Below are 12,517 nucleotides of genomic sequence, written 5' to 3' on the forward strand. Positions count from 1 at the left end.
GTGTGTGTTGAGACATTCTGACAGGTTGACGTAAGTGGAGTAGAAAACACGGGAGTCTTAGTCTGAGTTTATTCGTGACTAGTTTCGCAGGTTTGCGGAACTAGTCAGGAATAAACTCAGACTAAGACTCCTGCGTTTCTTACTCCACATACGTCATATATATGTATATATATATATATATATATATATATATATATATATAAATATACTGTATATATATATATATATATATATATATATATTCGAAAAATATGGGAGATTCTCTTGTATACAAGTAATATTGAAATCGACAGCATTCTGACAATTGATAATCTTATTAGTATTTTCTACGTTAACAAGGATCTGGTCATTCGGGGGGTGAGCGAAGACGAGTTCACCAAAAATATCCATTCATTATCTTATTCAGCGTTTCGTTTACATAGAGATATCTTCAAGAAAAATCTGGAAAATACAGGAAAACATACAAGTAGGAACACAAAATTTAAAACGGTCATTTTCCATATCTTTTTCTAAAGATGTCTCTATCTAGACGAAACATTGAGTAAGATATTAAATGGATGTTTTTAATGAACTCAACTTAGCTCACCCCCCAAATCACCAGATCCTTGTAGGAAACCTAGAAAATATTGATGAAAATATTATAAACTGTCAGATTCTGTCGATTTCAATACTATTCGTTTGTGTATATACTCGTGTATATATATATATATATATATATATATATATATATATATATATATATATATATATATATATATATATAAAGTCAAAGGTTAAAGAAGACCCCTGGTCGGCCTAAGCTCCTTACATTTACCCGCATCCTAGAAGACAATCAAGAGAAAACGCCAGTGATGACAAAAGCGGCATTACTCCATTATCTGCCAGTATATATGTATGAATGAACACATATATACAGGTATTGGCACTGTAAATATCCAAGCAAATCATACAACAGTTCCTCTCTAGCTTAATCATTTCGACGGTCCCAGTTACGCTGGGTCCCTGACCACTGCCCTATATATATATACCTCAGAACAGGGCAGCCCTTAGTTACAGCCATCTTGCAGACTCGATCACTCAAGGTAAGCCGTTCTGAAGTTGCCAGATGTTTGGCTACTGTGTACATGGTCTTCGACGTGATCTGTACAAGAATATTAAACGACGAGAAGAAGGAAGCTGTGCCTTCTATTGCGTCATTCAGTTAAATGAACTTTCGCTTCTTTGACGCTGATATCAATGGACGGGAGTGAGAGTGCGCGCGCATAGCGAGTCGTTATTATTTATTGTTTGCCCTGCAAGTCGACAAGAGTACGACGGTAACAGAATTCAAATTTACCATTTTGTGAGTCGACGTGACGCAAATAACGATGGCATTGTATTTGAAGAATCAATAATATTTTTCGTTCAAGTACGGTAATTAGTATATGGTAGTGGATAACCTATATAAGGCAGAAAGGGGAGGGAGTTGTGAAAGAACGATGCAAATTATTTTCCACGGAAAAGAACAGTTGTGATTTAATTTTTTGGCAGCCACAGGTGTCCTATCATAAAACCAACTTGTGATGTCTTATTTGCATCCGGCTTCAATTATAAATACAGCAGTTACGATGTCTTACATAAAGCAAACGTATATACTCACTATGAGCATTGACGATGGTCGTTGACCATGGTCGTAAAACTACGATTGAATTAGATAAGTCTTCTACAGCATCTGTGTAGCAAAGTGAAGTATGGAGTAGCGTATGGGGACGACAGTGAGTGGACAAGAGCGTTGGGTATAACGGTGACTTGCTGGAGGCGTTGCATGCCTTCTGCTTCCAGTACAGCAATTTTTGCGTCTCCTGCAACGTGGTTTCGTGTGGGTTTACTGAGAATAGTGAAGGCTGTTAGCAGAAAAATGTATACTTTTTCCTAGGCAATATTCATGGTTCTTTCTTTTTCCACAAGACGGCAATCCAATCGACATCATACAAAAAAAAAAAAAAAAAAAAAAAAAAATTATAATTGTGTAACACATCTTCCACAAGTAGACACCGCCAGCTCTTTGTTTACATCTCGAGAGAAGCGACTACTTTAATAAGGAGACGCCATTGACTGGGGAAGAAACGAAATAGAAATAAATAAAGACAGTAGGTATCTCGCTGTCAAGATTACATGATGGATGGGCAGCTCATGTTCCTTTATTTATCTATTTTCCTTCATTTATTTTTTTCTTACACACACACACACACACACACACACACACACACACACACACACACACACACACACATATATATATATATATATATATATATATATTTATACCGCATATATATATATATATATATATATATATATATATATGTATATATATTCGGCCACTATTCGAATGCCTCTACATCTGTCAACAAAGAGTAATTATGATGATGTTCTTGTCCCCATACCTTGGCAACGCCCTTTTAGAAGACGAGTCCTTGACGGTTCTACGCTCTGTAGCTGGAGATAGAGAGCGAGAGGGCGACAAAGAGAGAAGACAGAGAGAGCTGGGGGAGAGGGGGCAGAGAAAGAGAGAAGGAATCTGACTGAGTACTGAAGTGACGATGGTCCATCAGGAATGCCCGTGGCAATCTTGATTAGGTTGAGAAGTTGAAAAACACATTCTTGGTGTCACCTTAGTCAGCATATTCGATGGAGCCCTATAGGTTTTTACGGTCCACCTCATATATCCATGAGAAGTTTCCCTCTTGTCCACCAGAGACGTGCCAGTTAGCAGTGGGCCCTGCGACTGTAAGTGCGAGGTGATTTTTGTCTGGAGATCTATCGTCAACATAATTCGTGTAGTCAATAAGAGACTCAAAGATTCAATCACTTCAGTGTGTCAGTTTTTGGACTAGCTAGACTTTATATATATATATATATATATATATATATGTATATATATATATATATATATATATATATATATATATAGATATGTGTGTGTGTGTGTGTGTGTGTGTGTGTGTGTGTGTGTGTGTGTGTATATATTTATATGCATATATATATATATATATATATATGTTGAGACATTCTGACAGGTTGACTAAGTGGAATAGGAAACACAGGAGTCTTAGTCTGACTTTATTCCTGACTAGTTTCGTAGGTATGCTTTTTGAAAAAGCATATCTGCGAAATCAGTCAGGAATAATCTCAGACTAAGACTCCTGTGTTTCCTACTGAGCGTTGGTCACATGTGTTACCACTTCGCCACTCAAATCGCACTAAAGATTCGAAACCTGATACGAAATTTTGTACCCAGGTTATGGCCTGCGCGACGGCCGGGCCTGACTGTTTCAATTACATTGCTGCTATTTGTTCCATAATCACATATATACCTTGAGTTCCCCGACTGCTGATGGAGATAATACTGATGTGACATCTCCCTGACAGACGTGACGCTGGACTTTGTAATCGTTCCTCGTTGGCGACACTTTTAAGAGAACTGGTAACAAGGCGCACATGTCGTGAAAGCAGATGCAACCATCTTTTCGCCAATGCCGAAACGGTTGTGCGATATACTGTCATACTCGAAAAGTGGATTTCTCTCTCTCTCTCTCTCTCTCTCTCTCTCTCTCTCTCTCTCTTGGGAAATTATCATCAGCCACTTGTGTACCAGATAGTACTCAACATTTCACATCCGCTGCCGCCAGACGATTTAATTCATCTCCAGTAGCTACAGTAGTTCAACCCCTTCTGTGCCGTGTGGTACTTGTTTCTTTGACTAGCTGTCGTCATGCTATTTTATTGACACCCTAGATACAGAACAAGAAGTTGTGTGCAACGATTGACCTCATGAACGTCTTACATGAGACAATGGCCGACGCGCTGTTGCGCCAGACTTAGCAAGCCTACAAACAAGTGAACATTCTTGAATTGGCAAAAATAATTTATTCGTGAAAAAGTGCATCACAAAAAACAAAGGATTACAAGGGAGGGGCATGCCGACAGAGGACCTTTTGGTTCATAACTAGGTCGAATGCGAAAAAAAATATGATAATGACAATAAATAAATAAAAATTATAACAATGTAAATAATAAAATAAATACATATAGTTAAATAATAAACAAACCGGTAAATAGTAAATAATATTTTGACAGATAAATAATAATGAATGATAATCAAGCAAATAATAAACAAATAGACAATAACAAACAAATAAACAAATATAAAATAAATGGTAGGCATTACAGTATCTTGTTTAGGTGTTTATCTAAACGAATCTTAAACATTTGAATTGAACTACATTGCACTGCCTCTGCAGGAAGTTTATTCCATTCATTAACTACATGGTTAGCGAAATTATTTCTATCCACCTCCAAATTAGATATATTTCTTGACAGTTCGAGGCCATTATTTCTTGTCTGATTCTCATTCAGTGTGAAAATTTTGTCGCTTTTGATGCTGTCCATTCCACTTAGAATCTTAAAGACCTGTATCAAGTAACCTCTGAGTCTCCGTTTTTATAGGGAAAACATCCATATATCTTAAGTTGATTTTCGTGTGATTCATAGATTGGAAACGAGGGAATGGCAAGCTATGCTGCAACAGACATCTGGTTTGAAAACCAGTTTGAAAACGAGTTACGATTTGGTTAAAGAATTCAGGCTGCTGCTACTCAATAAAATTGCCGAGACAATGATGTGGGGGAGGCGACCGAAATACGTCAATAAAGTTCATTGTAGTGAGATACTACCCTTATTGATTTATAATTAGTGGTAACCTTACTCACTTATAAAGTCTAATCTTTATGATGATATCTAATAATGATTCATAATATACAATTTTTGTGTGCAGATTTTAAACTTGAAAAGTCACTTATAATATTACATACCATCACGACTTGACAAAAAGTTTGGTAATTTAGAAGAAAAAAAAATCGGATCTAAATGTGTGTAATAATTATTCATGTTTTAAATAATCTATATATTTACTTATTACTTATCTATCTATTAATTTCTTTACTTAATCACTTATGTATTCATTACGTCTTGTCGGGTACACTAATAATTTCACTGGGCTTTTGCAAAGTTTGAATTGCAATCAATTCTTATGTGTTCCATTGTCCAACTGTGGTTTGATCGCAAAACATAGATTAAATTATGATTGACAGAACTCAAAATAAAAAGCAAAGTTCAGAGAACATTTTATTCTTCATGAAAGCAATAATGATACCATTATCTTGAATAATTTTACACCTTTCAAATAACACAGCTCTGCACTGTAACGGGTAACTCCCAGCCAGTGGAAGGAGTGATGGTGCATCCACATTGAGATTACTAAGATGAATGTAACGGTTGCATGAGTTTTTGTGGGTCCTATGTAATGACATGAGACCGCTGGTCCTTGTATATGTCTGTCTTCATACATAGTGGGTATCAAATAATCTTTAGATTCTTCTTCTTTAGTTTTAAGTTTATATTCTCTAGCGCTCTCCCTTACGAAGATGATGATAAAAGATCAAGCGTTATGACGTCATGTCGCTAGACCTGTTGGTCAACGAACATCGAAATTGCAGGCAGAACTATTCCCTTCTCAAAAGAAAGTGTATCAAGAAAATTTTAATATTTACTTGTTCATCTAATTTCTCAGACTTCCTTTTCTTTTGACAATCCGTTCGTTTGGTACTTGTTATTGTATGCCGGCCTCTTGTCTTCATGGACAAATAACGTTAAACTTACCTAATTAATTCATATAAAGTATAACCATCTGCGGAGATTCAAGAACTAGTAAGACACAATATATAATTTTTCTGGCAAATTCTATAATGTCACAGGAAGTGTCATACCAATAACAGGTCAGGGAAAAGCCATCTAGCAATGGAGGAATCAAGAGGGTGAGGAGCCTACGCCAGGAGGCGCGTATCTGCGGCCGAAGCCGTCACCTTTGCCCTATTAGGCGCTGCTTCGGGGACTGTTGGGTCAGTTAGTCATTGCTGGGAATCGGAGAGGAGTGCGGTGCAGACTGGTAATAAAATTTTACATAATTTCTGTTATTACTATTGTTATTATTATTATTATTATTATTATTACTATTATCATTATCATTATTATCATTTTTTTCATAATTATTAAAAATACTATTACTATAATTGTTGTCGTTATTATTATTATTATCATTATTATTATTATTATCATTAATCATAATAATAATAATAATAATAATATCATTATCATTATTGTTATTATTATTGTAATTATTATTATTGTTATTATTATTATTATTATCATTATTATTATTATTATTGCTATTATCATTATTATTATTATCATTGTAATTAATGAAACTCGGTCACTTTCTAACCCTTGCACGCAAGCAGTAGTCAATGAAAACTTGACTCTAAGCTCTTCGCAATTACAAAGGACTTGGTTAGATTCTTAAAGCTAAGAGTAATTGCTACTTGCCCCGACTATCAGGACACATACAGCATAGGTGATGTCAGTAGCAGCTAAGATTTTTTTTTTTTTTTTTTTTTTTCCCTCCTTTATTCTATGTCTGAACAAAGTCTAGGGGGAGTCGAATTTATTGGCAATATTGCCACAAAAAACTGCCGGAGCAACATATCTAATTCGTTTTTCAATTATTTTTTTTTTTACGTTTCATTTCTATCCCTACTGCTCCAAACGAAACGTCTCGCCGAGCAATCATATATGCAAAACACCTTAACCGCCGATGGCGCTCAAACCAATCTTAACGTTCAGAAATGTTGCCACTTATTATTGTTATTTTTTAGTTGCCATACATTTACAGACTTATTTCACTTAGCACTCACAATTGTAACCGTGTGACGAAAACGATCACCATTTACCATTGTTTCACAGCAATGTTGTATCAGAATCAACTGTGTGATTTATCTGTTATTTCCAGATTCAGTATATCTATGAAAAACTATAAACCGGAAATCAGTGAACGAAATCTGTACCGATTCGGACATCCCTGCCAACGCTTGTCGTCAAATGTTCGCTTTTACAGTTAAATTCAAATTATCAAGCCAAGAGAACGACAAAATACCGTTTATACTTGACAATCTCCTTAAAAAAGACAAAACTAGTTTTACGCATTTAAAATCTTTATGCAATTTTGTGATGTCTAAAGTTGGCTGGAGATAGTTTTGCTTAGAGAGATGTTAGAGAGAGAGAGAGAGAAAAGACTTGTCTGTGATGTATTACTGTGGATCTGTTTCTAGTCACCGACAACAACGAGGAAGAGGAGAGGAGCAGTCGCCGGTTGCCTGGTCTCCTGATATTAGAAAATGGAGGATAGTCAAAGCTGTGAGATATCTTTGCCCTATTCTACAGACCAAATGCCATCCCCTCGTGGCTGCACCTCCATGTATAGGTGAGGGTATTGACAAGATATCAAGATGAGGAGCAGGGGACATGATTGTCTCCGACGTCCGTCTCGTGTAGATCCCCATCGTTGATCCCTAACTAAATCAAAACAATATAGGTTTAGTTTAACCAAATATAAGAGTTGGAGAAGTGGACCAAGGGTATTGAATTCTTAATCAAAACATTACTAACCTAATATAACTGCCCCACCCACCCTGTGTGAACAAAGACTACGCATATGGGCAGCATTCTTAGAGTACATGTAGGGCATTACACACACACACACAGACGCATAAGCTCGTACATATACGTACACATACATGCACGCACTTCTCAAGAGGACATGCTATGTAGTTGATTTCCCTGCATTGATTCCCATGACTCACTACCCCCACACTTAGGCTGTGTTTACACCGAGCGAGTCTGGACCGAATCTCGCCAAATGCTGTGAATTTGTTTAACTAGAAGAAGACTTTGCTTGCAGCATTCTAGACTTCCCAAAGAACATTTCAATAATATGTCTAACATTCGTAAAGGTTTAGCTACTTTTATTTCCTCGTCCAGTTTCTCAATATATGACGCAAAGGTAATTTGAATTCTGAAGATTGAAAAAACGAAATGTAACCGACGTCGTTTCTGCTCATACGAATTCACAACTGTTGAGGAGAATCAGCCCAAGGTCAATTCTTAGATCTTGAATCAGCCGAGACTCGCTGGGCGTAAACGCGGCCTAAGTATGGGGTAGCGACTGAGTGGCGGACAGAAGAATCAGTCACCGCAACATATTTTTTCTTCTTACTATCCTAACAAGATCTTCGCTTTCTAAGGTCATAAACTCTCTGAGACGACGGCACGTGAATATTGGGACAGAGGGTGATCTTTGGAAACTTTTAGTCGCATTTCATACTTGGGCGATCCATGTCATTTGGTCCTTCTGTTCTAGAGTAGAGTACCAGTATGCCTCAGTATATGTCTGCATGACTGAGCAGCCCAGTGTTCCCTTACATGGGGAAGGGTAGCCAAAACATAGCTTTCACTACTTCCACCTAGCTGGGAACTGCCCCTAGCAAGGTCATACTGTGGTCAAGAAAAAGACCCTTGCCGCCACCTCGCCCTTCCCTATAAGTCCCCCCCCTCCCCTTCCCCCTCACCCCTTCGCAACAACAACAGCGATGAGCCCCCATCTCTCACACACAAACACACACATTACGAGTAAACCGGTTTAACCCGACGATGTTTTGATGGTTAACTCCCTAAACAAATGGAGTAATAACAACCGTGAACGAATGACCACTGGTTCTCGATCAGACTCCTCCTCTCTTGCGCTACTAAAAAAATGTAATCATCGATACTCAACCAAGACCACTGTCATACCCTTATTTAACCATTCTTCTAGACATATAGGGACCCACTCTTCCCCCATCAAAAAAGTAAACATAAAAAGAATAAAGACATATAAACCCGTACCGCACTCCTGCTCTAACGACAGAGGCTCGTGCAGCGCTACATGAGGCAGATGGCAGTGTTCAATACAGCGTCGAGTGTCCACACTTTGTGACTAACAGGAATACTCTCTGAACATCGAGGGAAAGAGGTTTATCCACATTGTCTATTTCACAGTTCATAATGCTAGACTTTTCTGCTTTAATTACTTCCAAACTTCAACTTCTTGTTTTTATTTCTTATTTGTTTACTCGAATATTATCAAGTCTCTCCTCTTGTACTCTTTGCACTTCACGTTCCAAAGGCAAGGATGCTGCTGTAGTAAATATATAATTACTTAATTTTGGCTGGGTGTATTTCTTGTAAAAGCTTTATTAACATGCATATATTATGTACCAGGTAAGAAAATTTGCCGGTACTACAGAACGCTCTGGCGGAGTAGGACCAAATAGAAAATAAATAAATATATATGCGAGTGTTGCTTCTTGCCCACCCGAATTGGCGCCACCCTGGAGAGCTTAGCGCGCGACGTACCTCACCCTGCCGCGTCAAGGTGGACACTGCCCCGCTACATGAAATTATAACCGTCGTGAATCGCGCGCCGTGTTGCAAAAGCCAGTCAAACAACACGTTGGGTAACGTGTTTGAGCTGCACCAGGCTCAGTGTGTACGGGTTCGGGCTTTTAGATTATCTTCTGAAGCCAAGGCTATCAGTAGTTACATACCCGTGCCCATGTGACTGATCTACGTCAGTATGACCTTCCCTCATTCCATCTTCTTCATGGAATATTTCTTACCTGTTCTCTAAATTGTGTTGCGATATACGTTCGTGTTAGTTTACCAAAGCATTATTTGAAGACGAAACTTTGTCGAAATGTAGAATAAACGGAAGAAATCAGAAAACTGGCTTTTGTTCTCTCTGGTGTGTGTGTGTTTGTGTGTGTGTTGCGTCATGACCAGTGGCGAGTTTTTGCCTGGGTAATCACCTTAAAAGGTAAGAGTTTTTATGGCACAACTCAGCATTCGCATGGGATCGACGATGACAGCTAAGTTGTTGTCTCATGGTGCTGAAGCACTGGGCCAGTACTCAGGGATAACTGGTACTATTATCACCCTAGAACAGAGAGTGTAACGTCACCAAGTCACGTGCGTACCCTTTACACGCGACTCGAGTATTTTATGACCTCACCCTCATCACAAAGACCCCCAGTTCGATCCTCAACGCCTACCAGTGACTGCAACACCCCCCGTCGCCCTGGCTATCCGAATACAACAGGCAAAGGTGACATAAACGCATCTGGGAAGGTTGGAGAGGGAGGACTACCTTAGAGACATCCGCATCCGTGTTATCTTATCCCTTTTCAACTTGATTTTCTTTCCAGATAAACAAAACAGCAAAATGCGGTTGACTGTGGCTTGCGCTCTCCTCTCTCTGGTCCTCGTGCAGTTGGCCTCGGCCGCGCCCCCCAATCTCAACAAGGCCAACATTGAGCAGGCTTTTAAGAACCCCAAGCAGGTCGAGGACATGATCAAATGCTTCAAGACCAAGATCTGCACACCTGATCAGGATTACATCCGGAGTAAGGATTGAGATTGGTTGGGTCTCTCTCTCTCTCTCTCTCTCTCTCTCTGTGTGTGTGTGTGTGTGTGTGTGTGTGTGTGTGTGTGTGTGTGTGTGTGTGTGTGTGTGTGTGTGTATGTGTGTGTGCTTGCATTTCAGTTTACTGTTTTTGCCCACTTATTATATACGGGGTTGGAGCTATACTTATGGGGGCCATCTCTATTTCTCCATTTTCATAGTACAGTCCTCTCCTTCAGGAGAAGTGCCACTCAACCGAAGTCGTCGCCTCATACCCAAGTATTGTGCCCTTCTTTCCTTGACAGGACAATGAGCCTCAAAGATCTTGTCTCGGCTGAGGACGAGGTTATTCTATGCGTCTGAGGAAGGAGGGGGTGGATTCAGACTTAAAAGAGTTCTCCATTGATTAAAGCCTTTGGGTCTACTTTCATTTTCTACTCAAATATATTATTATCTAGGTCTTGTTGTAACATTAGACATCATTGGTACTAACGATTTGTTCTATTATTGTGTAAACTTACTGGGGGGTTTTTCCTCTCTCCTCTACGTACAGTCCGGGCCCTTGCAGCTATGAGGAACTTCGGGACTTGCCCAGAGACCCTCTGCACGCCTCAAGAAGCCGAAGCGATGAAGGTGTCAATGGAGCTTCTGGCGGCCCAGAACTCCCTGGCTCTGGGTAGACTCACCCTTGCCATGCTTGGCAACCCAAACCCCTAAGCCCGACCGTCCTTCGGTACCGTTCCAGTATCTAGACAACGATTCCCTCCCCTCCCCCCCCGCCCCTTTTTATGTTTGTGTAATTTGGTTCGTCAATACAACCTATTTATATATTTTTTGTGTTTTATTTCCTGAGTCTGGTTTGGCTGATAATGGCTACTGTGAGACCATAGCATTGGAGAATCGAGTCCTATTTTTGATTAATTTACATATAGTGTTGTATGTATACAAACAATTTATCCGCTAGTTAAAAAACTAAGAAAGTAGGGTAATCCTTTCTCATCCTGTAATAAGGAAATACACAGATAAATTCTACACTACAGAATACAGCTGTATGAAGAGATACACACTTGTTATAAAATTGGATTTATCAAAGGTTTAGAATATCTATATAGGACTGCATAGATAATCAAGTTTCAGATTGGTTTGAAAACATACAAAACTATTGCTTAACTTGCCTAACCATTGAGGTATTTTTCTTCACAACTTTTCTTTCCATTCCTCAAAATATCGTAACACATTCCTTACACATATTAAAGACAAATTGTCTATCAGTGAAAGGCTGTTCATTGAGTATTTAATTTTATATGATAAAAACATCACAAATTGCAATAAAAAAAAATAAAGAATCGTCCAAATCATTCAACACAAAATGAAGCTAGTCATGAGACATGCAAACCTCACAGGGAAAAGGTTTAATTGCTTTTGTTTATATAAGAAAAAAAAATTACTCCAATTTTGCAATTAATAAACAGAAATAAATGAATAGATAAACAAATGAATAAATACATAAACAAATAAATGAATAAATACACAAATCTACTATAACAAAGTAGTAGCCACTGTCTGTCTGTCTGTCTGTTTGTTTTTTTGTTCACGAACTCCTAGGGTTTTGGAGATAGACCCCCATAACCATATATATTCTGATACCCTATCACTCCAGGTTCTTGGATAACTACATTTAATAAGAAAAAAAAAATTGTTAGGGTTAAGTTAGGGTTAAGGATTAATGTTAGGTGGGGTATGGTGTGGTAACACGCCACTACTGTAGTTTCCCCTTAACGCGCGTAGCATTTTTGTAACATAAAAACTACTATGATTAAACAAACCATTATATGTGTCCATAAATATTATTTCTATTTGTGAAATTAATGTTGCCACAAACCATGATAGCCTTTGTAAGGAGAAAGCATGTAAATGTAGAATGATTGTATAATTTTACCAAATGTTGAAATATTGTTTATTTTTATTTTATTTATCGCGGGCGGGAATATTGTGACAATAAAAAATATTTAAAGTTTGGTTCAATTTTTCTCTCACAGTCGAGTACCGTTCACCATGTAGTGTTAATAATCCACTACAATAGTTAGTTTAAAGATTATTCACGAACTACTCCTAGGATTTTGCAGATAAACCCCTATAACCATA

The 12,517-nt window shown here is 38.2% G+C and overlaps 1 protein-coding gene across 1 annotated transcript; it reads left to right on the top strand.

Annotated features, from left to right (window-relative positions):
- Nucleotides 1-939: 939 nt before the first annotated feature.
- LOC143032809 (uncharacterized) lies at nucleotides 940-11,203 on the top strand. Its single transcript, XM_076197876.1, has 3 exons — nucleotides 940-1,082; nucleotides 10,176-10,373; nucleotides 10,926-11,203. Exons 2-3 carry the CDS (start codon nucleotides 10,193-10,195, stop codon nucleotides 11,087-11,089), a joined length of 345 nt encoding a protein of 114 aa, XP_076053991.1. The 5' UTR covers nucleotides 940-1,082; nucleotides 10,176-10,192; the 3' UTR covers nucleotides 11,090-11,203.
- The last annotated feature ends 1,314 nt before the right edge of the window (nucleotides 11,204-12,517 follow it).

This window comes from Oratosquilla oratoria, chromosome 14 (genome assembly GCF_046742065.1).
Source record: "Oratosquilla oratoria isolate Oo_2021 chromosome 14, ASM4674206v1, whole genome shotgun sequence".
In the NCBI taxonomy this organism is placed as follows: domain Eukaryota; kingdom Metazoa; phylum Arthropoda; class Malacostraca; order Stomatopoda; family Squillidae; genus Oratosquilla; species Oratosquilla oratoria.

Excerpts from the sequence above, each read along its gene's own strand:
- LOC143032809 (XM_076197876.1), top strand. The coding sequence starts at position 10,193 with ATGCGGTTGACTGTGGCTTGCGCTCTCCTCTCTCTGGTCCTCGTGCAG. Across the intron at positions 10,374-10,925 it reads TGATCAGGATTACATCCGGA|TCCGGGCCCTTGCAGCTATG; the intron begins GTAAGGATTGAG and ends CTCTACGTACAG.